This window comes from Anabas testudineus, chromosome 24 (genome assembly GCF_900324465.2).
Source record: "Anabas testudineus chromosome 24, fAnaTes1.2, whole genome shotgun sequence".
Classification (NCBI taxonomy): domain Eukaryota; kingdom Metazoa; phylum Chordata; class Actinopteri; order Anabantiformes; family Anabantidae; genus Anabas; species Anabas testudineus.
The window spans coordinates 8,341,900-8,369,733 of record NC_046632.1 but is presented as its reverse complement, the minus strand read 5'-3'; the positions used below and the strand labels follow the sequence as shown (position 1 = coordinate 8,369,733).

General features: G+C 41.0%; 3 protein-coding genes across 3 annotated transcripts; 1 reads left to right on the top strand and 2 right to left on the bottom strand.

The window, feature by feature from the left end:
• Positions 1-951: 951 nt before the first annotated feature.
• si:ch211-57i17.5 (usherin) lies at positions 952-2,468 on the top strand. Its single transcript, XM_026341959.1, has 5 exons — positions 952-1,037; positions 1,256-1,360; positions 1,454-1,525; positions 1,612-1,791; positions 1,999-2,468. The coding sequence occupies exons 1-5, from the start codon at positions 981-983 to the stop codon at positions 2,086-2,088; spliced, it is 504 nt and encodes a 167-aa protein (XP_026197744.1). The 5' UTR covers positions 952-980; the 3' UTR covers positions 2,089-2,468.
• A 417-nt stretch (positions 2,469-2,885) lies between these two features.
• si:ch211-57i17.1 (FEZ domain-containing protein) lies at positions 2,886-14,151 on the bottom strand. Its single transcript, XM_026341446.1, has 9 exons — positions 13,760-14,151; positions 10,894-11,002; positions 9,595-9,711; positions 8,937-9,078; positions 8,313-8,440; positions 7,693-7,842; positions 6,758-6,833; positions 6,601-6,666; positions 2,886-5,830 (listed from the first exon to the last, which is right to left on the bottom strand). Exons 1-9 carry the CDS (start codon positions 14,065-14,067, stop codon positions 5,814-5,816), a joined length of 1,113 nt encoding a protein of 370 aa, XP_026197231.1. The 5' UTR covers positions 14,068-14,151; the 3' UTR covers positions 2,886-5,813.
• Positions 14,152-15,556: 1,405 nt separating this feature from the next.
• Positions 15,557-27,433, bottom strand: wdr26b (WD repeat domain 26b). Its single transcript, XM_026341098.1, has 14 exons — positions 26,691-27,433; positions 24,590-24,689; positions 23,690-23,746; positions 22,580-22,716; positions 21,586-21,683; positions 21,315-21,471; positions 20,844-20,982; positions 20,241-20,381; positions 19,792-19,911; positions 19,413-19,558; positions 19,132-19,210; positions 18,885-19,014; positions 18,314-18,508; positions 15,557-18,073 (listed from the first exon to the last, which is right to left on the bottom strand). The coding sequence occupies exons 1-14, from the start codon at positions 26,993-26,995 to the stop codon at positions 18,048-18,050; spliced, it is 1,830 nt and encodes a 609-aa protein (XP_026196883.1). The 5' UTR covers positions 26,996-27,433; the 3' UTR covers positions 15,557-18,047.
• Between the last annotated feature and the right edge of the window lie 401 nt (positions 27,434-27,834).

Sequence of the window (27,834 nt, the reverse complement as noted above, 5' to 3'; positions counted from 1 at the left end):
CATCCTGCTCTTTAGTAAAACAGGTATCCTCAGGGCCGGGAGCAGGACATGGGAGTCTATCATTGCTTTCAGAGTCTGGCCTCATCTGTGCGGTGTTGACCGGAGCAAGTCAGCAAGTAAAAGTATCAGATGTGAAATATTGATGTGGCAACAGGTGTGATCCTAAACGCCGGGCAGGTTGTTTCCCCTTCTGATCGATGTATCACACAGAGAGGGGCTGTCAGCACCCCCGCCACAGGCCGAACCACGGACCTCAGCACTGGTGAGTCCCTGGGTGGACACACTTTGCTCTGTCTGCATTTTTTCCTGTTTGCTTCCTCGTCTCTTACTTTCAGTCCAGAACAGGAACATCGTGGACACATTAGGCTTTAGTTTTATTAACCTCACTGACCAGTTGCTGTTTTGTAATATTTGTATGCTGCACATCTTTAAAACAACACAATTGTCTAAAAATAGAAATGGAGGTGGAGTGTGGTGCGAACTGCACGACAGGAACTAGGCCATCCAAGCCTGTATATCTCCAGTTACATGGTTATCTCCTCTACATTACACGTGTGATCGTCTTTCTTTCTCACTGTGTCGACTTTTGAATTTATTACTATGACACTGTGGACGTCTAAATAAACACAAGCCTCGAGACATCCTCATTTGTCAAAGAGACAATTAAATGAGCAGGTGATGTGTTCTTAGTGGTCACGAGGTTCATATTAAAGCCGTGGTTCAAATTGGAACAAACTGCACAACTTATTTAACTCTCTAAGTCTCTTTTTAGGAGGTTAAAATCCACAGAAACTATGTTGCACTTGCACAAACAACATCTCATTAATCAGATGATTGTAGTGACACGGTGTCACAACGTTCTCTCTGCAGATTCACTGAGCCTCACTCCTCCTGGAGGAGGTGCAGGAGACAGTGGCGAGCAGGCCGAGAGAGATCAGGACGGCCAACCGCTCGTCCAGGAGCTGTGGTTCATCGCAGTGATGGCAGGCATCGCCCTGCTACTGCTGGCTGTTGTGCTGGGATTCATGCTTCATAAGGTGAGAGGCATTACTTGAACATTTTAATGTTGCTTTCATCCCAATGTCGTCCAGACCTTGGCTGCACCATACGTAGCGTATACAGAAAGGTGATAGTGTATTTTCAAGAAGTACAACTTTCAGCTTGTGTGTAGCTGCTCTGTCCTCTTCTCACAAAGAACCCTCAGTTAAGTTGCGTCTTTTTCCTCCTCTCCCCATCAATCTCCATCATATACCAGGCCCTGAACAAACCCCCCTTCACCAGAGAGAGACCTCCACTAGTTGCCCTGCCCATGCAGAAGAGGAGTCCCATGGCTGTTTACCCTCCCAGTAACTCTGTTCTGGTAAGTTTCTTCTTCTTTACTAATTTACTATGTAGAAATGTGTTAAACAGAATTAATTACTCCTTCAAATGTGGTCTGCTGTCTTTTTTTTAGTTCGACACTGTACCTGACACAACAGGTTTCTCAAACAGTGTAACTCTCAAGGGCTTCTCTATGAAGACAGAGGTACAACACACACACACACACACACACACACACACTTAACAAATTTCCTATCTCTATGCTTATGGTTCTATCTTTTCCCATCATAGCAGGACGTGCTGGAAGCTAAATGTGAGCCTACTGATGATGAGCTCCCTCCTCAGAGTGAGCTGGGGATCCTCAGCGGGAACTCTCTGAGACGCAGTGTCAGCCAGGTGGTTGATGGGAAGGCCCTCGCGGAAGACGATGACACGTGGGACCCAAACATTTCGGGCCATGACAGTGGGATGGTGAGAAAGCCCCAAAACCGTAACGTTGAGCATTTTCTTTTTTCTTTTACTGTTTAGTTTAGTTTTTTATTTATGAACTTTTATTCAAATCTCTGCACCAATATGTATATGTATATCACACATAGTTGCAGAAACATCAACAGCAAAATGAACATGTGGTGCTGGCACCTGTATGCTCTATTTAACCACTTCTCTTCTCCTTTACAGTTCATGGAGGATGAGGAATTTGTTGACACTATCAAAGGCTTTAGCACTGTGAGGAAGGAGCACACTATGTTCACTGACACCAACCTGTAACCCGAGGATGACTTTTAATTCTGACAAGACACTGGCCCTGTTTTTCTTCTTTTATTTTGACCAGTGAGACTGCTGATTTACATAAAATCCTCCTTGTTCTGTCTGACGTTCTGACTAGTTGAAGGGAATCTTCCTCTCTCCTGTGTCCAAATGAAGGAGGGAAAAAAAATGTCAATAAGACTGCTGACAAGATGGTCGGAGTAACTGTGGTGACCCAGAGAAGATGGAATATAATAGATCATGTTGCACCTGGCATGACTGTAATTAGAGAGTTCATTTTTGGTACTGGACTAAAATCTGTCTGATGAATCAAAGGAAGCTTTTATCAGCAGATTCCAATTGTAAGTGCCATTAAGTTAACCAGCAGTAACCAAGAAGCCCATGGACACAACAGACACGCTTTTTTTCCCTCCTGCTTCTCTCTGCGTGGTCGTATGGTGGCACCCAACACGTTCAGATAAAAAATATTTGTTAGCTTCAAAGTTCAAATCAACCAGTTTTAAACAACTTGAAAACAATACCGTAATAAAGCACATCTCCAAACATGGTGATTTTCTTTCTTTTACACAAGACAAAAAACTAGTCACTTATCGCAGTTTTTCTTTCATCTCATTCATTCGTTTATATATCAGGGACAACAAATATTAACATCACATCAGAAGATTCATCTACAGTCCCTGGGCAGGTTGATGTTAAAGAAACAACAAGCAAGAGAGATTCAGAAACATGATAAAATCCATATACAAAAACATAAGTAAGCATGAAAACAAATAGACTAACACAAGCCAAAGCAACACTTAAGTCTTCACTTATTAATTTATTTGAAATGAGTTGCAATGCAATGTGGGCACAAACACTTGTACCATTACAGTCAATAACATGGTTACAAAATGAACATTTACACAATAAATTAATATACTGCAGTACCACATGAGACATTAAACATAAAAACCCAAACAAAGGAATTTTATTGCATTCAAAACAAAAGGAGTTAATAAAAAAAACAAAAAACAAATCAGGCATTTACAAAGGCAGCCTCTTTTTTAATTGCTTGTTTTGTTGTACAGATATAAATATAAATCTCTCTGATATGTCCGTTAAGAAGAGACCAGATGAGGCCTGAGATGAGATCCTTCAGTGACCTTTGTGCTGGCTGCCAATTGATTACAAAACCAAAGATAAATTAACACAGTAACAACTTTAACTGAAGTTTTGGATTTACCAGATTACGACGAGCTGAGGGACATTTTCTTAGAATGGCTTGTTTCTTACTGCTACGCGTCACCTGCAGTTCATCTTTGCCCTATGTGATTTTGTTTATATTAAAATCAAACTGCTCATTTGTTAAAAAGATTTCTCGTTAATGTAGCATGCACGTGTCCCTTTAGTGTGATATTAATCAAGCTGTAAACAAAAACATATAATCAGAAATGTGTTTGCTGCAGTAAAGTGCATGCAGCACATGCTAAGTCGTGAATGTTTCTCCAAGCTGGCAACAGTACATATAAATAATTAAACATAGCATTATTTGTTGTTGTAATCCTTTATAAAAGAATAAACTCCTAATATTTAAACTGTCCTTTGTGCAATAATCCCCAACATCCACAATCTTCATCACACCCCTTTTTCCCCTCTTCTGTCCTTTTCTTCTGGTTACAAGCATGAAATTCATGCCTCAAATTTTTAACCAGTAAAAACTGATTCCTCCTTTTTTCCCCCCTACAAGAGTCTCACTTTCTTCTGCAAATCAATCACTGGCTTTCTGATCGCCGAAAGCGTGCTGCTAGATGTTAAAACTGCATCTCTGCTATTGTCACTAGACTGCTACACCAAATTGATGCTACAGAGAAGTCGTCTTCTGTGCACACTAGATTGCTGGCTACACATACTACTATCAATACAAAGCAGAGTCTAGGACTTTTGTTCAACTGAGAACGTACAAATCATGACAGTTATTAAGACTCAGGAATGGCAGTACTTTTCAGAACAAGATTTTAAACCTCTAACACTCGTGGTCGTACCTGAGAGCTAGACTAGACCTGATCTGAGTGTTGTTTCACACCGGTAGTAGCTGGTGATCTGAATGTGCTTGTCAGCAATTGCTAGATTGGTGTTACGAAGTTTTAATGGGGGAGTTCCAGTGACTCAGTGTTGCATTACTGCAAACCTGCACAATAAACATAAAAAAAAAACTGGTGGTCTGAATTTATGGAACAGGAACAGAGGTTTTCTCTTCTTTCACCCTAGTATGGATCCTACAATCAGACTTTCTGTTGTAATGTCATGGTCTCCAGCTCAAGTTGACATAACCCTAATGACATCACTTGAAAATCATCAGGGTTGTTATTATTATTATTATTATAACTTCACTAAAGCTCCTCCAGGATGTTATGGTTTTACAGAGTGAGTGGTGCAAACTCATGGCGGTGTATAAAATGAGTGGAGCGCCCCCTGTAGGAGTGTAAAACTGATGCATGGCAACACATGAACACAATTTCACATTAAGATGGGGCAAGTTTACACCACCACGTAACATTTCTAAGCTTTGTCTAAGAGCGACTAAACTTCTACCACAACAGTTAAAAAGGGCTAACAGCGAAAACCCACAACTTATAATTAAAGCTTAACTACACAATGATCTTAACTACACTTAATTTATCTAATGATTCCACCACTCAGGTCTTTTTGTACTAAACTAAACCTACAAACTCCTAATGATGACTCTTGGAGAAGTGATAAAGTTGTTGGGGATGCGTTCACCCTTTGAGGGCTCAGAGGTCTATGAGCAGCTCTGAGGCTGCAATGTGGTCACATAAGCAGATACTGGCTACTCCCTAATCGTATTAAAAACATCTCCTCATCCAAAAATATGCTTTACATTATTTGTTCATCTTGCTATTACTATCTTAAATCATCACTTTTGTCCCTTTTTCAAACTGTAAAAAAGTTTCTGTGTGCAATTTCACTTCATTGTATACAAAATATTTAGTTTCAACATTCAACTAACAGCTGATATTAAGCATAAATCCCAAACCAACAAAGACAGACAGTCCTGAATTTTGAAATGAAAGGGTTTGCTCTTTGATCCTTGAGCAAGCAGAGTTCTTAACTTTAAGACATTATATGCAATCGATTATCAAATGCCATCAGAGCAAAGGTTTCCAAAGAGAGATTAAAATAGAATTAATGCTTGATACCAGTACTAGTGGGGCATTCTGAGATCCTGTATTTCAACCAGGACTTGTTTTCCCTCTCAGGCATGAACTCCACAGATAAAAATGCATTTGGTTTACAAAGCAAACTTGCCTGGATTTCTGATGAACAACACAGAATTAAAAAACACCTATTTATTTCTGACTCTTCATCATTCAGGAGCCACTGGTTAATCAGGAAGTGAGGTGTTCGGACTAATACTGATTACTGGCATTCACAGACAAGTCATCATGCAATGAAGATATACAGGGCTGTAGCACTCTGGCAATAAAAAGTTAAGATTAAAATGTAAAAGAAATACATATATAGACCAAGGATTTATATCTGGAGTTAAAATCCTAGAACAACAATAGAGTGGCAGAGTATAAAAATGCCACAAGGAAAGAAAGTCTATGTTGTGAAAAATGGGGAGGAAGGTTTGGATTTCGATTATCTGGTTTCTTCCGAATTACCAGAACCCTCTTCCGATGGTCCTGGGGAAGGTCCTGGAAAGACGAGGCTCGCCTTTGGCTTTACGTAGGACAGAGAACTGTGGAGGCAAAAACAGCTCATTACCGATGCTGTTCTTTGACAGCTGAGAAGACAGAGCAGCTACCACATGGAGATATGTGGGGTGAGAAAAGAGGAAAACAGCTCTACAGGTGAGAAGCACACACTTGAACAGCTGCTACTACAAGCTTGCAATTAAAAGGGAAATCATGTGCCTGAGTGTATTCACGTGTTTCGGGGTAGGTGTAGTGCAGCCACAAGCACCACACAGAACAATAGGCGCTATGGCAAAGAGCAAGAGAGGGAAAGCTGCTGCTTTAGGGAAAGACAGTGATACTACAGAGAGCGAGAGAGAGAGAAGAGTGTTTGACAAGACTCGGTAGAGAAAGCTGAAGGTGAAGACTTTGTGTTAATGTGTCAGTGCCTCACAAACCTCAGATTCCACTGCTCTCATACCAGAGCTACCCAAGGAACAGTGCAGCACAGATGAGAAACAAGGAAGGTACAGGTCAACAGTGAAGGGTGGCAAGAAAAGTTTTTCTCCCTCTTTTTATCTACAGCCTGTGGTGAGTGTTACTCTTTGTTTTTTTTCTCTGCAACATCCCCTTTTTTTTACTGTTGTTATGAATAGAGTAATTCATTTTGTACTTGCTCCAACGGGGGACTAGATGCCTGACTGTTAGGTGGAAGTGACATTAATCAAAAGTCATCCGGGTGTGAAACACACCTCACATTATGTTCACTCCATTTGATTAAGTCAACATAAGCAAGAGCAATAACTGAGCAATAATAAAAAGGCCAAATGTTTACCTTTGAGAATGTAGTCTGTTAACAGGGCAGGTACCTTCTCACTGTCATCCCTCATGGCATGGAGGACTAAGCAGAAAAAGAGAGCAGTAGGTTACATTTTGAAAACACAGGTTGCTTCAAACCAAAGTCAAATGATGAAAAACTTCAGTACACTTACTCTTTGTGAGGATCTGGAGGTCTTCTACAGCCGGGGAACCTGCTTTCTTCTCATAAGGAATTACTGTGGTCAGGTACTGAAAAGAAAACATCATGTACAATACAATGAAACAAACAAAAAATACTGTGACATATTTTAACTGAACACTCCTATTCTTTTATTTTAATCCAATCTTGCATCTACCAAAGAAGATCATATCAGGTTTGTATGTGACTGAAGGCTTATTAGAGCAAATGCTTGCTGATGTGTAAGTAAAGAAAGCAACTGTTATAGCAAGAGCATCTTCTCGACTTGAAAACAAAAGACCAATACGATTACTACACAGTAAAACCTTTAAAATACAAATGGCAGGTGAAAAATAAAAATTATGTTATATAAAATAAAATGACAAATGAACAAAGTGAAGAAACAGTGGATAAAAAACCAAGCACAGAGAGAAGATACACTGATAAAATAACAGAACAAATGATGCCAGTGGTGGTAGCTGTAAAAAAGGAAATTAACATGCCAGTGGAAAAAATAAAAGAACAAAACAGCACAGAAATGTTATCGGCAGTGGAAAGAAAGAGCAGGGGGCACCTGTTTGTCCCCTCCTGTGGTGCCAAAAGTTTGACGGAGGCCATTTTGAATGACATTGGAGAGTCCCTCCAGAGTGAGGAGCTACAAGTAGTGAGAGGAAGAAGGGAGGAAAAAAGAGTAAATAGAGAAGGAGATTTCTATGTTAAGGAGAAGAAGAAAAAGGCTCAGCACAAACCCATGGTGCAAGTGGAAAAGCGGCTCACTCATGCAAACTATCTGTCGGATCATGCATCATGCACATCTGCTGAGAATTCAAAGGAGTGTGTGAGTGCGTCTGTTTCACTACTCGTCACTGTAATCATGCTTACAGGGCATATGTGTTTCTGCATCCCACACAGCGTCACCACATGACTCACCGTGCCTGGTATGTGCGTGCTGGCTGTCCTCTGGCCATTGGGACCGGTTATAGTCGTACTCCTGATCTTCTTCTTCTTGCGCAGCAGCTCGCGATGCTCCTTCTGCCTGTTCTGCACGTCAATCAGCAGCGAGATGAAGCTGTTCTTCACCTGTTCGTCATACAAAACTCCATTTCAATTATGTCAGTTTTTAGGATGGCACTACAGTTTCCTCTTTACACTAAAGTATCTGTACATGTAATTCTACAATTTTAAGCTCCTGCCAAAAATACACCGTGACGTCCTGACATTGAAGCAAATGGTAAAAATAAAGCTGCGAGCGATTCACTGACCTTTCTAACTGGCCTACAGAACGCTGTAAGCACTGCGGTCTGTTCTCACTGCACAACAGATGTTCAAATGGCCCTCCTCTCCTGAATTTAGTTTTTTTTAACATCCTTACAACTAAACATTGCTACAGTTGAGCGACATGTCTGACTATATATATGACTTTAAAGCTTTATACTGTTGATAACATAGTTCTTTTTTTTACTGGTTCTTAGCTTTTCACAGTCTCTGCAGACAGGGGGGCAGTGTATTTTTTGCCTTGTTGTGATAGCGTATGATGAAAATTAAAGTACCTCCTTTTCATAGTCCAGTTCATCTCGCAGAGCCAGAGCCTGGATCAACTCTTCACTGTAGCGGCGAATGGCAGACTCCACTTCCTCTAGAGTCTCAGTCAGCTCAGACACAGACAGCTGACGCAAACCTAGGGGATAATGTACAGATGTGTTAGGAGGATAGGAAGAGGATCAGAGTACTGATGAATTATGTGCCATTTCCTGTTAAGGTTTCCAATAGTAGTAGCAAGTAGGCTTGTAATTCTTGACATTTTACACACAATACTGTATGTTAAGCACAGTAGAGATAAATATATTTTGGTAGCTGAAACAGCATCTACAAAATGTGTACAACAGCGCAGCCTGTACCACCCGAGCATCAGAAAATATGTTCAAAGTATATATATATGTTGATGATTATATAACATGTAGTGACGACGCAATTGCTGCCCATTTGTATTTGTTCCACATTACATAAGTATGATATTGCACACGTGTGGAGCTGGACTATCTGAACATTCATGCTTCATTAAGCGTTTAAGTGAGCTACAAGAGTGTGAATGGAAGCACGTTAGCACAAGGGGGTTAGCACAATAACTGTAAAAGCTTTTATGTTGTAACTGTACATGACTGTGTAATACTCACGATCCTCGTAGCTGGTGTTGGAGCCAGAGCGTTTCATAGCATGGAGGTCCTGAGACAGCATGGACAGGTCTGACTGTGACGGACTTTCGTCGTCTTCTGGGTCTGGAGACTCCTGCATCATCTCCTCTATCTCCTCTATCACCTAGGTTTAAAAAACTCTATTACCCAGGCGCCTTGTGAGGTACTGCTGATATTTAACGCAATAATCTAAGTCAACCAGCAGAGGAGTATGGTGAGAACACTCTGCCTGCTGTGTCATGCTCTAACATACACAAAAGGGTGTTGATCTGCATGTCTTGCAACAGCTGATGTTTGTGCAAGAGTCAAACCAAATGTATGTGCAGTTTCTTTTTTATTCAAGACATCTTTGTAGTGTGGATAAGACCTTTAGACAATGTTAGATGCACATGTGAAAAACTTTCAAACAAGGAACCAGAGAAAAAAATGTTTTGATCATCTAAAAAAAGAAAACGTTTCAGCCTAAAAAGAACCCTGCAGGAAAATTATTGCCACTGTAATTGTACATGCAGGTGGGTGGAGTGCATAATTTATTTCAATTAAAATGATAGCCAACTCTACTTACAATCACAAATATGTGGATATAAACTATACACAACACAGCTGAACTTCTTCATATGTGCGTGTGTGAATGTATTACTTGTTCAGCTGTGAAGAGGGGCTCATCGTTGATGGAGGAGACGATGATTGAGTGCATATCCATCTGCTCCCTCAGCTCCTCATCATCTGACAGATCCAGAGACTGGTTATCTAACTTCTGTCCGTCGGGGGGAGAGATTGAGACATAGAAGGAAAGAAGTTGATGAAGCAACAAACAGGTGGCTTCGCAGCTTGAAGAAGAAGAGCGACTGTGTGTCTCTTTTTCAGTGAGACCATTTCATTTACCGCAACAATCTGTCACATGTGATTCTCATTTGTGATTAACCTAAGGTGTAAAATGTGTTTCTATTCTGTTACAGTGAAGGGTGTCAATACCAGTTCCAACAGCTTTACATGTTTCTATTTTCTTTGTTTTTAATTATTTATCATTTGCAGTTTTGTATAAAACATGAGTCTTATGTGGTTATACTTTGTGGGTGCAAATAATGGTGAGCAGGACTGTAAATGGTTCAACCACTTTTGGCAGCAAAAACCTCTAGCATTAGACCTGTACAGTGACCTGCAGGGACTTTGGACCATTCTTCCTCACAGAGCTGCTTCAGCTCAGCCATATTCTTGAGAAATCTGGATTCTGACTGTGATTAAAGCTCTTCTATAGTAGATTTATTTTTATGTTTAGGGTCACTGTCCTGCTGCATCACCCACCTTCGTCTCTACTTCACCTTACAGACAGCCACCTTGAAATTATCCTTAAGGAATCAATTTTGTCTCCAACAATGGAAACCTGTCCAGCTGCAGATGAAGCAAAGCAGTTGATGGTTTCTGCGCTGTACTTTACTCTTGGGAAGATGTTTTCATGTTGGTACACCTTTCCTTTTTACACTAAACGTTACCATATGTTTCAGTAGTGTAGTTCAGTGTCAGATGGTCACTGGCAAAGTTCAGGTATGCTGCTACGTTATGTTTGGAGGGCACTGGTTTCCTCCATGAATACCAGGGGAATTTTTTTTATAAGTCAAGGTTGTTCTACACAACACCTCCTTCATTGTTTGATTGACTGGACTCCAGGTTTGCTAACACCTCACTCCAGTAGATGTTCAGTGACATCGGAAGCTAAGTGTTGCCATTCTTCTCTTTTTCCACCACCACTCAGTATGTTTAAAGGGTTTGTTTCATAAACGCATAAAGGTTCACAACTACTTTTGTTTTATCAGGTTAGAAATGTTTTGTTTGTTGATGTTTGTGATTTTGCTGAAGATCAAATCAAAGGTGCAATTAGTTTTTCTATGCAACTGTATATCAGGGACTGTGATGTCTGTGTGTGCATATGTATATGTACCTCGTGCTCAGTGAGGTTGAGGGTGGGCAGGTGAAGGGAGCGAGTGTGCGATGTCTTCCAGTCCACAGGCATCACGTTGCCATAGTTATCTGTCAAAGCGTTCCACACCCTGGAAGAAATTAGGAAGGACTTGTGAAAGAGTAATATTGTTATATAATAAACAAAATAAAGTTACAAGCAAAGGGCAGAAGATAGCCGCTTTCAGCCTGCAGTAGCTACGACAAACCCTGTTTTCTTCTCTTTATTTCTGTGACACAGCATGACTTGGCAATGTTACGTCCTCTTCACTTGACTATGTTCCTGCTGCATCTCACAGCAGTCGCCTGAAACCACAACAACACTGACACATACAGTAGCTCAAACTTAAAGCAGAGGTCTACAATCTTTTCAGCAGCCTACATAGAATTGTATTCTCTAAAGTCACAATTTAAGAACCATATGTTTTTTATCATCCCAGTCTTTTGTTTTAGTTTGCTTGTAATCTTGACCAAATTAGAAACAGTATCATCATTACAGCAACAGACTGTTGAATGTTTACAATGTTGTTCAGCGCTCAAGTTGGCAAAAAACATATCACAGCCAAGCAGACGGTGGCTCAGAGCCTGGTAAACATAACAAGTTCATTGTTCAACTGTGGAACTCCATCTTTCTATCTTATCGGTTACCAGATTTCAAGGACGCTGTAAAATCTGTTCAGACATTTATTTTGAAAAAGAAAATTGTTTTGATTCAAATGTCAGAATCAACTAAAATATCCAATGCTTGTCAAAGTTTACACAGTTTACTCACTGTTTCCATTATTTATTTAATTTTACTCAGGATTTGCTGGAGACTACATTAAAGGCTGCACTTTTATAAATGCAGTACTATGTAACACTGTCCATTCATCTGGCCTTGCTATGAAACAAAACTAAAACCTGCAGCCACTATGCATGTTTTTAAAATGCTATGACAAAAATCAAGTCTGTGCAGTATATAAAATTAAAGTGCACATGCAAGTCACTGTGTTTTATTCCTAGCCCAGACTGCTGCAAGCACAGTGAGGATGGATGCTGTGAACCCATGTGTCAGATTGGTTCTTTATTGCCATACCCTCTCTCACTCTCTCTCTCCCTCTCACACACTCACAGACACACACACACACACACAGAGATACATGGACAAATGTTTACGTAATTTTCATGTTTCTCCCTGAAGTCCTCGTGCACAGCTTGGGGAGTGGGGGGCTGTTGGCTTATTCTAAATAGGGCAGAGGCTGGCAGGAAATATTTTTTGTGCCTTGAGCAATGACACCATCTCAGACACGTGAATCCTTTAGCTTCAGTTTCACAAAGAGAATTTGCATTTAAAAAAAAGCCCAGTCCACATCTCAGGGAACCCATTTATTTGTTCCTACTTAAAATGTGCCTGGATTATTTGCTCAAAGACATTTATGCAGAGGATTGTTTAAAGGCACACATATAATCCACATGCACAACTTGGCTTTAACACAAACACATTTTGTTTTCCTTATTCGAACTCTCAAAGAAACACACACAAGTGCACGCTATTTTCCTCCCTGTCATCCCCATTGTTCGTCTCAGCCATGGTCTTACTGGAGAACTTGTTAAGTGGCTAGGCACGTCCTGGAAAAGTGCAGCCATCCAGAAAAGATGCTCACTGAGCCTGGCACTGCTCTTTGGGATTCGCCAGGCTGCTGCCCAATTATTCCCTATCCTCCTTCCTATGTTTCTTCACCTATAACAAGCAGAGATTATTTTTCCTTTCTGACCACACACCCTATATCTATAAGGTCTTGTCTGAGTCCAGTAAAAAGTCCTCAGTTCTCCTGTCCAAGAGACATGCTGATATCTGTGATGTAATCCAGGGGTATTTATTTATTTTTGACATCTTAGAAATCAAGTGATTAAGTGATTATTCAAGCAAATAATCACTGGTTGCAGCACTATAATTAGATAACTTGAGATTATATTTCAAAAACTGTACTGGCAACTGGTAGCCGCCTCCAGGATCATGTATGTTCAAGTAAAGCAGCACGATTGCCTGGAAGTTACTAACTTCTCTTTAGTAGAGCAGGGGAAGCACAGATACATGATTAGACCTAACAAAAGCACAAGGATACTGTGTTATATGCAAGAGAAATGACAAGGCAAAAAGAGGGCGATTCATACAGCTCTGTAGTTACACTGACATCTATGCTTGGTGTGGGATTGATGTGACTTGCTGCTGTGAAGTAATAGCCTGGTGTTGTGTGGACATGAGACGTTGAGGTGTTGAGGACCTCTTCCTGAGATAACATGGCCTTTTTAGATGTCGAGAACAGATGCTGACAGTGTAACCTTTCAGAATATAATAAGTACATGTACACAACATGGCATACTGTGTGTGTTTGCAGTAGAAAAGCAACAGCAGGGCTCCTAAAGGTCAAGTCTAAACCCAAAAGAAAGCAACATAGGCACGGGTCAATACCCATTCACCTACTTTCAATAGACTTTATGGATCAGTGGTTAGAAAGCTATCAACTCGTTAGCATAAAATCAAGTCAAGACGTGGCACGACGTCCCCTCAACAAAACACACAGAGATTTAGTAAGTTCATCAACGAGCAGACTGTCCACGTATGCTAATAAACGGCTCGTCATATGCAGTGTGTTGCTCCAGGACTTAAGTTGACCAAATAATAAAACAGGTTGTTATAACACGGCAGAAGATGAACTAATTGTTGTCTGTTCGAGACAAATGAAGCTAAGCTAAAGTACTGGGTCAATCACAGGGTACCATTAGCCTGCTGAGGTTAAAGTGGCTAGCTAGCTAGCAAAGAGATTAAAAGTTAGCGTACATAAAACCCGCTTAAAATCTACACTCACTCGTCGTTTTTCAGGTAATTTTCCTCCGTGATTGGTTTGATGGGAGCTATGCTTTCTGTCGTGGTGTTGTAGTTTCGGAAACACACTGTCAGCTTCTCGTCGAAGTCGTGGACGAGGTCCTCCATCGATTTGAAGCTGCAGATCTCCCCGGAGAAACTGTTGTCCAGGTCGGAGAAATCGTCTAGGCCCGACGACGAGTCGCCCACGTTTGAGTTGAGCTTGTCCAGCTGGTCGGCCGACTCCGAGGACGGCTTGAATTCGTTAAAGTCCTGCCAGTCCTCATCGAAGTGGGCTAACGGCGCCGCCATGACTGCCGTGGGAGCTCGGTTGACGACCAGGCAGGACCCCTCGATGGTGCTCTGTTTTCGGCTTCGACACACTGAACGAGACGGCGGAGCAGACGGAGAGGGAGGGGAGGAGAGGAGGGGCCAGCGCGACGTCAGCGTGGAAGCCCCTCCCCCTCAGATGGAGCAAAACAGAGCCATGTTTACTGCACACAGAGGCTGCAGGGATGCTGCACACACATCCACACACACACATCCACACACACACACACACATCCACACACACACATCCACACACACACATCCACACACACACATCCACACACACACATCCACACACACATCCACACACACATCCACACACACATCCATCCACACACACACATCCACACAGCACTGAGCACAAGATATTAACCCTCCTCTGTGGAGAACCAGCTTATACACTTTGCACCTCTTCCGCATTGTAGCCATCTCGTGTCCTTTATGTCTCTCAAGAGGGCGTCTCTGGAGGTAAAGTGCACAGGTACAGCTACACTTTAATTGTTGCTGGTTTATTCTCCCTTTTCAAATATTTTACCATTTTAATCATATTTGTAATATTTCGATTGTTGGGTAAGTGCCTTTAACTTTATTATCCAGTGTTTATAAGAATAAAGGGTGAAGATGCAGTTTAACTTCTTATAATTCCTTTTAGCATAAAAGAGACCATAGGGCCAACACAGCTTTTAACACATTTAAAAATGAATAATAATAAACAATCCACTGGAGACCCCTTTTGAACAAGCTTTGTCAACACAGTGCTTCATGGTTGTGTGCTAAATTACTGCTCTGTCTTTTATTGTAGATTGTGAATGGTGTCCAAAGTTTGGGCCCTCAAAGTCTCCTGCCCCATCAAACTTTCATCGGCCACTTTTTTTTTTTCAAAACCCTGAATGCTTTATTGAAAATATGCATACATAACACTTTTCCTACACAACAATACAAAACAGTACAATCACTTTTGTAAATAACACATTGAACGCAAACCCACACATCACCCCTTCCCGCCCAAGCCCAAGGAACTTAGAGATGCTACAGTAAGCCCTTAGTATTCCCCACCCAGCCCCTACCCACCACCATCACCTCTGAGAGGGCAATAAGACATATTAAATCAGAAACAACTCTCGTGGTAAACTCAGACAAAAGAACAGAGTAGACACCAGGTTGCAGACATAGCATTTGCCACCAGCAGGCGAGTGATGGGCTTTACTGAAACGCTTGGTTGGATTCTTCTGAAATGTCAGGATTGAAGGAGGAGTCCATTCTGTGGTTCAGGAGGTGAGGGAGATGTTTTCAGAGTGAATATCAGACCATGACACATGTAGCCTACAGAAAACACCACTGTGTGTCTCCAGTGGTTTGGCCTTGATGTGGGTCAGAGAAGTGGCAACTGCCAATCAACAATGGCACACCAAGAGAAAGAGTTTGGTCAATTACATAGACATGCGATAAAAGTCGATTTTCACATGAAGGAGACTCTTTAAAGGCGAGGGCTGGATAGTTCAAACCTGATTTGATTGTAGGTAACACACTTCCTAAAGACTCTTCCAACTACTATTGGCATGGGTGTTACTGTGCATATTCATTTGTAATAGTGGTGGCAGATAAAATGCAACTGCAAATGTAAATACAAAGAACAAGCACAAAAAAAAAAAAAACTTTTAAAAGAAAGTTAAGAGGGATTATATGAATATGATTTACAAAACAAATGAGGAGCCCAACTGTCTGGTTATATTTTAATATGATTATACAGGGATAGAGGTCAACCAAAAATGATATAATGCGAACAAAAAATTAAAGTAACAAAAAAGTTCAATAAAAACAGACAGAAAAGCACTGTTTTTAAACATTTTTACTGTATATCAGTCTGTAGCAAATAGTCATTACATACCCTGAAAAAGGGAGGAAGAAAGCTTTGAATGGTGCGCTGACCACTGAATAACTTGGCTGGAGAGCAAACGGGGCGTTAATGCTGAATTCTTTCTAAGCTCCAACAATGGTACCCTCGAGATGTGGCTGCTATGCCTTATATGCGCAAAGTTATGTTTTAAATTGTCTATAAGATATTCAGTCACTGCTTTTGGGTGCATAGAGGCATAGTGAGGGCTCCAGCCTTTAGCAATCTCCCGTTAGGTCTTAAGTCTTTGCCAATGCAAAGTTTTAAGCCAAAAGAAACTACGGCGACCACAAGACCATGACAACCTTATGGATTTATGCCACTGCAGTAGGTGCAACAGAGCAAAAGACCACTCAAAGTGCAGTGGGGAGGGGATGTCATACATACTGAGGGTTTGTGTGCAACTGTATGAACAGGAAGGCAGTTTGTGTGTGTTTCAGGATTGCAACAACACTCCTTAATGCTGTGGGCTCAGAGCATGGTTCTGGCCGTGCTAACTACTCATCCAGTAATTACAATCATTAACTTCTCATATGAAATGACCTTTTGCTTATAACACATCACTTCAATAGATTTATTTTTCTTTTCCCCACAAAGATGATTCAATGCCAATAACTCAGTGCTGTTCGAATGCCACGTGGGAAGGTGGGAAAAAAAATTCAAATGTAAAAATCAAAGCCCCAGATTTTAAAAAAAGAAGAAAAGAAAAAGGGTTTTCTTTTACAAAATGGCTCTCAAGTATTCTTTGTTCCACAGACAGAGGTCCCTTTGGGGCTTTGGATAACTTAGAATTAGTTTAAAATCCTCTTTACAATTTTAATATGGGATTAGTGCCATAAAGGGGAGAGAAGGGGCTAGAATAGTCTGCTGGTGTGAATTGAACACACATACAAAAACGCGCCAATTAAACCTGCACCCACAAATGTCAACTCTCACTCTTATGTGTATGCTCTAACACGCTCTCTCGCACTCGCACACAGATGAGGGACAGCGGTCACTGGTGTGCAACCATAGTGGCGCTTTAACTCATTTTTGAATCCATGTCTTTTCTGAAAGGTCATAGTTTATGTCGTAGCAGTGGAAACCCCACCTCAAAAGCAACGTCTGACCCCCTCACGATTTGTATGTAACCTGCGAATCCCTCCGTCTTTTTCTTAGGCAGATGTAATGGAGTTGTGCGGTAGCTAGCTCAACAGATGGGACTGGGGGGGGGGCTTCTTGTTAGAATTTAAATTAAGGAATAAAAAGTTTATTTTTTCTAATGTCGAGAAACAGAAAGTGGAATCTTCACACTAAAGCTTTCCACGGGCACTATTTGAGCTAAGATTCACCTCTTAAATGAGAATAAACGCTATGACTATCATAAAAAAATTCCAACATTTAGCATAGCCTCTTTTTGTGTTCTTTGTCAGCTGGTTGTTCAGTTTTTTCATGGTGGATTTTCAGCCTTTGTCCAACAGACCAAATGTAAAGAGTATAGCAAAAAAGAGGGAAGAGGAAAACATACATACAGAAGAGTTGCTATATCCCCCTACGCACCATCCTCCCCCAACAACACCACACCCATGTCCATGGAGACATTATACAGGTAACGTCAGAGACAAACAGGCTGACAGATCCCAAAAGACAGTCCAATGAGTAGATGGCTGGTCTGCAGGTGTCTGTCTGGAGGCATCACGATGTGCTCCAAGCTAGAGGTGCAGGTGGGTTTCCTGGGAAACTCTGCGAGGGCCTGGCATGGCTGGTAACCATGCCGCAAGATGGGGGAAGAAGGGTCAGTTGAAGGAGGAGAACAGCTGTTACAGCTCATCAATGGATGGCGGTCGAATCCTTCTGGGCAATGACTGGTTTTACAGGCCTTGGGATCGGGATCAGGTTTTTGGATGAGGACTTGGATTTTCAGAGAGTCCATCATCGCCTCCAATACCTTGTCCAGTCTGGTTTGTCTTGGTGGACTTTGTTTTTTCTTGATTTTCTTCAGGTTGAGATTAGATTTTATTTGCCCGTTTAGATTTTGTTTTACTGTGAGATTGTTGGATTGTTGTTAAAGATGCTCCTTAAGTGACCATCAACTGTCCATGTTACTGCAGTTCTCTGTGAGTACAAAAAGACATCAGGTCAATATGGCTCCAGCAATGTCATTGCTCGTTAAAAATTTGTAGTAACAACTAGCAACAAGAACAACTGTGCATGGCCAGGCAATTTGACAGTTACATCAAGTAGGTAGTAACTGACATGTACCTGAGGCATATGCCAGTTAAAATTGGAGACATGGTGCCATCTATCTATCTATCTATCTATCTTCTCTCAGATAAAAGCAAATTTGGCATTTACCATTGAGTCCATCCGTCTCTTGTGATTCGAGGAAGGGTGCAGGACCCCAGACACGCACTGTGCCGTCATCTGAAGCGGAAGCCATGAGTCCTGTGATGGCTGGGTTCCAGCTCACACAGTTAACAGTGCGTGTGTGGCCTGTTAGCTCAGCAATGGGTAGCTCACCGCGCCGGTGCCAGATGTACACTTTGTGGTCTATAGGAGTGAAGGAGTCAAAGCAAAATGAATTTTATTAATAGAACAGGTTAAAGTAAAGAGTTACTACTGGAGTAAACATGTCTCCCCGCCCTCCTATTATTTATTTTACTTGAGCTGAAGTGCAATATTCTGATGGCTATGTATTGTTACAGATGAGTTATTTATTTTGAATAGCTATTAACTGCCCCCTTTTTAGTATTATATTTATCTGTTCTGCACCATTTAGGAGCACAGGGTTATGTGTTATATGTTGCCATTTTCTGTATGTGTAACTAAGTCAGTTAATGAGTAGGTATTCCCAAGAAAGTTCAGGCAATTATAAAGCTACAGTGCATTACAATGAACAGCACATTTATTTATTATAATTTTTAACCTTCACTCCCGCTTGCAATGAAGTCTTCATTGTGTCCTCCAAAGCAGGAGTGGATGGTGTAAAAGCCCTGGGTCACACCTTGGTACTTCCTCACCAGCACCCGGTCCTGAAGGTCCCATAGGTGCACTCCCTATAAAAGGTTGCAGAAAAACAGACTATAACTACTGAAACATCTCTCAAAGTGGCAATTTGATTTAGAGGCTGATAAAAAGGCATTGTCAATGTTGAAGTTGATCAAAAGGCTCACCTGAGTTGCTACATTTAACAAAGCTAATCTTCCATTCTTTGAAACAGTAAAAGACATGATAGGGTGGTCCTCCTGAACTCTGTAATGGACACGGAAACAAGGCACGGGTAGTCAGCCACATAATATACACTGTATGTAGTTAATATGGAAATCTTAGTGTTGTGAAGATGTAGTTAATAAGTATACTTTCAGTAATAAAATGCATGTCTCATATATATTTTCAAATAAGCATTTAACCTTTCACTACACATTCAGTAAAAGCGGTAGGAGTGTTGGCATACATGTTTCTGTCTGTAAGGTCCTCAAAGTTGTATCCCCGGATTCGTTGATGGGTATCTGAGGCCAGCACTGTCCTGCCATCACCCAGGCACCACAGGCACTGCACTCTCACACCTTCCCAGGAGTCCAGCAAGTTACCGTCTAGGTCCTGAAAACACAGACAGCAGACCCAATCTTATTTCTCATTCTATACTATTATTTCACAAACAGTTTCTTATTATTTTTAACTTCCTCTCCTGCAAACCTCTTCTTAACTGTGCACTGTATACAAAAGGTGATGCTACCTCTTAAGAGGAAAAAAACCTTTTTAGTAAATATTTCATAATTAAAAACAATACTGTCCATCTTCTAATAAAAGTTAGAAATTACCAATCCACTCACACACTGATAAAACTGTCCCCTCTGTCCTCCAGTGACAAAGCGTTTGCCATCAGGATTCCAGGCCACACTAGTCAAACTGTCTTCGTGCGACTGAGAAATTTTAGTCCGCAGCTCCCCCGTCTGGTCAACAAAAGGATTGACAAAAAAGAAATGTTAAGTTTAACTGGGGGAGGGGTAAAGAAAAGGAAACGAAAAGGGAGGGGAAGGGAAGGGATAGGAGAAGAGGAGAGGTCATTGAGTACACACAGCCTACAGAATATCTATGGGAGGCTCAAGACATGTTTTTCTTTCACACTTGTTTACTGAACTTGAATTATACAGACTCTGACAATTCATTGGCCTGTCAAATATATGCTTTTCTTCCAATATGAAGGCACTTTTGGAGGTAGTAAAAGTAAAGGCTCATGTAATTTTAAAACTGTGTGTTCTTTAACCTGCAAGTATGTTACCTGAACATTCCAGAGCCAGAGCTCAGAGCAGTCATCAGGTCCACAGGCGATCAAATACGTGTCATCGGGACTCCAGGCTAAGTAGGAGACTCCGTAAGCGTGACCCTCCAGGGTTCGCAGCAGCTTTAGCTGGTGGCTCTCCTGCACAAAGACAGAATTAAAATGATTATAATAAAATAATGCACTGAGATGTATCCTAATTTGCAGTGATGCTAGGATTACAAGTATTAAAAAGTCAAATGTGTAAATTGGTTGGCAGCCTGCTCCAAAAGTATAACTAAGTCAAATTTGTGTGACATAATTTTAAAGTCTGAGCTAATACAAAATAACCATTTGAGTCCATTTGTGAATATGACCTATTAGTTACTAGGTTCTTATTTACTTTTAAGGTTCTCAGGTGAAATGTAGAGGGGGGTTTAAATGAAAACCGATACTAATGTTTATCAGAAAGGAGCAACATATTTGGTTATATACCTGTAACAATGACAGTATGTCGAACGATGGGCAACAGAATGTTAACAGATGTAAATTTAAAATATTACCTTTTAAAACAACTTGCACACAAAGATAATTTGTAATTTTTTAGGCATTTTTCACACTCACCGGGTCCACTTGCCAAATTATGACAGTAGTGTCTTTGGAACCGGTGGCTAGTTTGGTGCCATCGTTAGAGAATTTGCAGAACCACACCTCATTACAGTGCTCCGTCAGAATCTGCTGAGTGTAACAAGGGAACTGCTTCCTGTGACAGAGAAAGACCAGAGGTTAAAATCTTCACCGTGGATATCACCAATGGTGAGTACTCTTAAACCATATCATCTATATCTCAAAATGCAATAGTAATAGTAAAATTGATACTGGGCAATGATAGAAGAATATAATAAAAGGTTTAAATTGTGAAAGATGAGTGAGTAAATGAGTGAAAGTTTGAAAACATAAAACAGGGCTTACAGTGAATGTTTAGTAAGTGATGCACAAATATCAGACTCTGCAGTATGTCCATTTACCACATTTACCACCGAGTCTGAAGGGTTTTGAGGTGCCTGAGCCACACGATAGCTTTGCAGTACCAACCTGCTACAAACATGATCAAGGAGCAGAGAGACTGAGTCCAGGTTGTTGTCCAGCTTGGTGTTATGATAGAGGCAGCGGTCCCTCTGCAGCTCCACTGCTTGCCGCAGCAAAGTCTGCAACCGCCGTGGAGGCAGCATCACAGACGGTGGCAGGTATGCTACAAGGAGTGATAAAAACAGATATATTGATCTGGCATATGGGTTACTTGTGTAATTAGGCAATATGTGTTAGCTCTTCAGGCTAAGTGTATGGACAGTGAGTGTCTGCTCACTCTGTAATTTGTCAAGCAATCGGCAGCGTGAGGCAGTGCCCTTGCCCTCCCACTCTGCCTTGGCCCTCAAATCCTCAGCATGGCTGCACATTAGGTACCTGGACAGTGAAACAAAAACACATTTCAAGCTTAAGACCAAATATGGAGACTTTCACAATAAAACTACCGGGATGATATGAGCTTCTATGATATTTTCCTAATACTAATATATTTGTTCCTGGTAAAAAGACCTGGTGCAGAGCAGATAACATTTAATGTTCTAGCTGATAAGAAATATGCTATAGAACAAAGTAGGTGCTATTGATTGACAAATGCGATGAGTCAAGGTCAAATTTAGATAGAGCCGTCTGATTGACATAAGATAGACAACAGATCATTAAATTACTCTGTTAATTGAGTAACAGTTTGTTGTGTGATCATTTCCCACTGATGATTAGGTAATGCATGTCAAGACTTTATTTGATGAGGCCACGGCTTAGAGGATTCCATTGAAAGTGACACCCTTATATAGTATGCCAAAAGAAAATATTGAAAATGTAATATGTATAGGAGAAACTGATAACAAACTAAAGGTCATAAAGGAATACTGATCAGTGCATTGATTTTAGCATATTATGAAAGGAATTCTCTATTGTGCAGTTTAGAAGTTAAAACAAAAGTCGAGGGCATTAAAACTAAAAGATCCTAGATTAATGTCAATAGTCAATGGCAAAAGTCAATGGCATAAAGGGTAGCTTCCAGTAGGGCTTAAGTATAGCAACTATACTCCTAAATTCTAAGCAAACAACCTAAACAATCGGTAAATCAATTTTGAAAAGAGCGTCGTGTTGAATAGAACTACATTTTTGGAAAATCTCAATAACTTGTGTAGTATATCCTTGTTTATCCTTGCTATATCCTCGTTCAGAGCCATCTAAGAGTGTATTCATGTAGACAGGGTGAAATGTCTGATGACTGCTATGAGACACATGCAATATTAAACTTGTAACAGTACCCGCTGAGTACGTGGATACGATCTGTGTTGTATTTAAGAGGCGTCAGCTCTCCTCTGAGCACCTGCAGAGCCTCCAGAACTTTGCCATCTTCCAGATACTCCAAGTACTTCTGCTGCAGCAGCAGGAACTTCATACGCTAAGTAGAAGGAGAGATGGAAATTTTATTTTAAAAATAGGTGTGGAGGACAAAATAATTGAAACTACTAAAGCTTTCCCTTTAACAGTGGTGAGAAGCCTTTTACAGGGGATAAGCTGTGCATTGAAACATGAAATCACTGTATTCAAAATCCCATATTACATTTATTTCATCAGTTGTCATTCAGTCTTGAAACAGTGGTAGCATATTACAAGATGATATGATAAGATCATTATGAATCTTATAGATATCCAAGACATATGTGTTATGGAATGCAGTGGGAGCTGCAGCCCTAACAACTAGTATAAGAACAGCAAAAGCTACTACACATAAAGTCCAGAAAACGCCCGCCCCCAAATGTCTACAAATAAAGCACAAAAACCCATAAACATCTCCTAGCTCTAAACTGGACTGTGATATAAGTAAACTGGCTACAAGAGGTGTAGTGAAAGTCATGTTGACAATTACAACACTAACCTGCTACTACTCAATATCTAAAATGGCTTCCCACACTCTGAAGCAGGTGAAAATCAGCTACATCCATTCTCTCAATAACCCAGCTGGTAATGGCAACCAGGAAGACTTCAGACACAGAGCAGTAGGCACTTGACTGAGACAAGCCCATCTTCCCCTACATATTAGCTTGCTACCTGGGGCTAATTAGCCTGGGCCTCTATACTGGGTCTGTGTCCAAAATCACTGCCTACTTACTATATAACATGTTTGCCATTTTGTAGTGGTGTCCAAATGTTGAGAGGGTAAACTGACCACTACATATTGTACTCAAAGCCTCCACAGTGGAAAGAAAGAAATAGTGTACATGGCATGTAAAAACACTCATTAACTCATTCTTATAATCATCCAGAACATTTTAATACTCAACCTTTAGCCCTGCATTATCACTGTACCGTTCTAGAACTTCCAGCTATGCCTCCTAGCTGACTGACTGTCATTCAGTCCAAAGTGAGCTTACCACAATAGCATTGGGAGAATGCATCAGTGCTCTCAGCTCATTGAGATCATTCTCAGCCTGGATGAAAACAAAGGGAGGATGATGGACAGGAGAAACAGAGAGAGAGAAATAGTTAGCCCAGCAGTTTCCATGCATGCATATAAAAAGAAACTATTAGCATGAACAGTTATTTCTTACTAATATAAGTAAACTACAGCTAAATATAAAAATAGAGTTGATGACAAAATATTTTCAATTATAAAAAAGTAGTAAACAAAATCTTTGGCATCAATACAAATTGATTTACTAGTGTGTATAGAGCTACACCTGCCTGCCACATGCAAATGTTTGCTACTTGGCTGAAATTTTGCATACATTTTCCAGCTTGTGGTTGTGTGTAAGTGTCACAAGGCCATTTTTTATAAGATATGCACTTTACAAGTCTTGGCTCTAAATTGTTGGAATGAGAGCAGAGCAGTGTAATACGACTAAGACTGGTGATTTCAAAGGCATAAAAAACACCATAAAATGTGTTCATATAAAACTGGTCTTTTCAAATTCCACATTATTAGCCCTAATGGAGCCCCTAAAATATCTGGCGGTAAGGCTTTGTTATGATTTGTGTGTTCTGATCTTTATTAGTTTTGATCTTTTAACATAATTATAGAAAGATAATGTGGCATGTGTCTTGTTATTGTTATTAAAATGACTTTTCAATAGACATAGAAATGTACAGGACTCATATTTGCTTTTGTACATCAAATGAATTAAATCTAAAAAGATATATGTCTACTGGTTTATTGACCAAACAAGCTAGCCATTCTTACAGTGCAACACAGAATCAGGTCCTAAGAAAGGTCACTGATTTCCCCATCTCTCAAAGTTATTGCCATAATGTAACCATGGTAACCCAAGACTAACCTTGTCCCACTCCCCCTCCATGACATGGTTGCGGAATTTGGTAGCTGAGGGGTGTTCCAGTCTGCAGCCTGACTCCTGCATCAGCAGGTCCACTGTCTGACTGCAGAGAGACAGCGACAGAGGAAGAGAGGCAGACATAGTTAGGCAGACATAAACTAAAGACAAGTGAACTACAAGAAATGAGATGAGAAATTAAGGAGAGAAATTAAACCTATGAATCAAGACCAAGGATGATATATATGTGTAAATATATATAATATGAAAATTCATTTCTAGGCAAAAAATTACACTTATGTGGATTATCTAAAAATATGTGACAATTCATAGTGTAAGATAATGCCACATTTTAGGGATAGCAAATACATGAGTAGGAGATCTGCATCACTTTACTTTTACTGACTGACAATGGGATGAAGACAATTTGATGACTAACAATATCTAGAAGAAGCTAATCCAGAGTACTTGTGTAATCAGAGCATTATTTGTGGACAGTAGGTCTTTCACCAACACTGACTGAGCTTCAACTTCATGTTGACATCATCCTCTCAGCCTGTCAACCATGAACCACAACCATCTGTCCCAACACAAACTCTGTGCTAAACACACTACCAAAAAACGATCTGCTGAGATGTGTGCATGTGTGTGTGAGAGAGATAATGAAACTGGGTTGTGGATGGGGCTGACACCTTCAGCATGATGACATCATCCTCAGGTATCAATCGAGTGGCGCAGCAGCTCTGTGTTGAGCTTCTCATCCAGGGGTTCAGTGTGTATTACACTGATTTTCACCCTTCCTCTTCTGCCATATATCTCCTTAACATACATTTAAACACAGCATAGGTTCGTTGTCTTTTATACTGCCTTAGAATGAAAGCCTCACTTTCTCAGCTGGATACCAAAGATAAGCAGATGTCTGGCTAACCAACAGAGGCTACCACAGCCACTTGGAAGAAGAGGGCTAGACATACATCTCTTGAAATCCCTGTATGCTATAATTAGATTCAAACAGCATTTCCATCTAAAATAGCTGGTAGAAAGCACATTTCTCTGCCACCATAAAAGCAAAGGTTCAATGAAGACTAACTGTCGCCCACGATACCGACTGCTATCTTTATATAAATGTACAGCCGTCACTGTTTGTGACTGATTCTTGACACATTCCTCTGAGGCAGTGACAGAAACGTGAAGACATTATTCCTACCTACGAATGAAGTTCTGATTTTAACATAGATGTATGAAATGGTTATTAATCTGATGAATAAATGAGTATCTCGACTGACAGATCAAAGCATGCAAAGAGTGCACTCGGAATACTAAAATAACCAGGACAGTTTTCATAACCATGCTCGTTATTACAGTGTGGCCGACCTATTAATGTTCCACCCACACAGTCTTGCAAAAAACATATTACTATCCCGAGGCAACCAAGCTGGAAAACGAAGAAACCCGCCGACCATTAAAGCAACAACCGACGTTGTTAACAATCCGCACATTAACATTTTCTCCGCATTTTATGCGCAATATCCCTTAAAACACAAACCGTACACTGCAAAAATGCTGCATGTGTACTCGAATCAAGTTTCACTGCTCCCACGACATTGGTTTTTATGTGGTGCAAAACATAACAAGTCCACGGTTCGTGTTTTCCAAACGTTAATAACGCAGATGATGTAATGCCTTTATTCAGGGCGAAATCTAACATATAACATTAATTAACGCATCATGGCGCTGCTGACATTTAAAAGACGTTTTAGCTGACGATGGGCTTGTGAAGCAGCCAAATGACAGACAGGTGTTTCATGTTTGTATGAAGGTTTAATGTCAGGACACAGCACTTCAGCGCAGGCTAGTGCTGTTAGCTATCAAGCTAACTGTTATTGTGCAAGATGGACCCCTTCTTTCTACCAACTGCCGAGCTCGCAGGCTAACTACCCCATCCCCCCATGTTTGTGTCTGACAAGCGCACTAATAGCGCTTCTACCAGCTGCTATTTCGCAGTTTCACACGAAAAACAGAAATACAGATTGCACTTCAAATGTTCAACGCTAACGTCGGGCGCTTTTGTAGGCTTTTCCTCGACTGACACACTGAATAAACTTACTTCAGCCCTAGTCCGTGAAGATGTTGCCCTATTAATCGTATGACATCTTCCTCCCCCTGCGTTAGTCGTTTCTTCTTTTTCAGCGAACCAACATCAGAGCCCGAAGCCGTAGACGGAGCCGAAGTCCCCGTACCGGGCCCAGATGCAGAGCCGTTACTGGTACCGACACTATTCCCGTTGTCTGTGTTAGAGAGAAGCCCATTGGAGTGGGTTCCGCCGGCCGAGGATGACTCCCCGTTTTGTGCACTATTTAGGCAGGAAAGCTCAGAGGATTCTTGTCCCTGTCCTGCCCCGTTTGCCTGCATACTGCTGCTGAGGTTGTTGACAACACTCCTGTTAAAGTGAATAGCTTGAGTGTGTGGAGAGTGTGTAGCAAGTCCTAGGACAACTCCAGAGAGGCCTGTTACAACTGCTGAAGCCCCGGGCTCTCCTGCTCCCTCCGCCGCCGAGGCTCGGTGCTTCTTCCGCGGGGGCGGCGACGCTCCGCCGGTGTCCGAGTCGGAGGAGGAGGAAGCGGAGGCCAGAGTTTCCTCACCGAGAGCGGCCGTGGTTAGAAGCCGGCGGAGCTCCGGGTGGGAAATGAAGGTTAAGCTTCCAGATTTGAGGCCTCGTCGTCGGACTAAGAGCAGACTGTCACCGTAGAGCTCTGTCAGTTGGCCCGTTTTTGTTGTTGTTTCTCTCAAAACAGCTGCAGCTCTAATGGAGTCCTGACGCCCTGACGTAACCGGAAATTCCTACACTACCAGGCTTCCGGGTAGAATTATAACCCATGGGTGACGCATAAGAACATAGTTAGCATAATAATTAGCTAACAACAATAACACATCACATTAAAATGCATTAAAATGCATTAAAATGCATTTCAATGTCTCTAGAGACCTGGTTTTAGCATATCTGGTATTTGAAATTAACATAAATTGTGAATCTGATGTCAACAGGTGTCCACTCACATCTCAATAAATCTTGGGGCCACAAATGAATAATCTTCAATAAAATAAAATAAAATAGAAAGAGGCAATGGTTAGTCCTGACCTGCCTATATACATTGCCTAAGAAAAAAAGGGAGAACACTTAAATTACATCTTGATAAAAATTATTCGACTTGACTAAAAGGTGTTTATGTTTATGACCCCCGCCTGTTTGT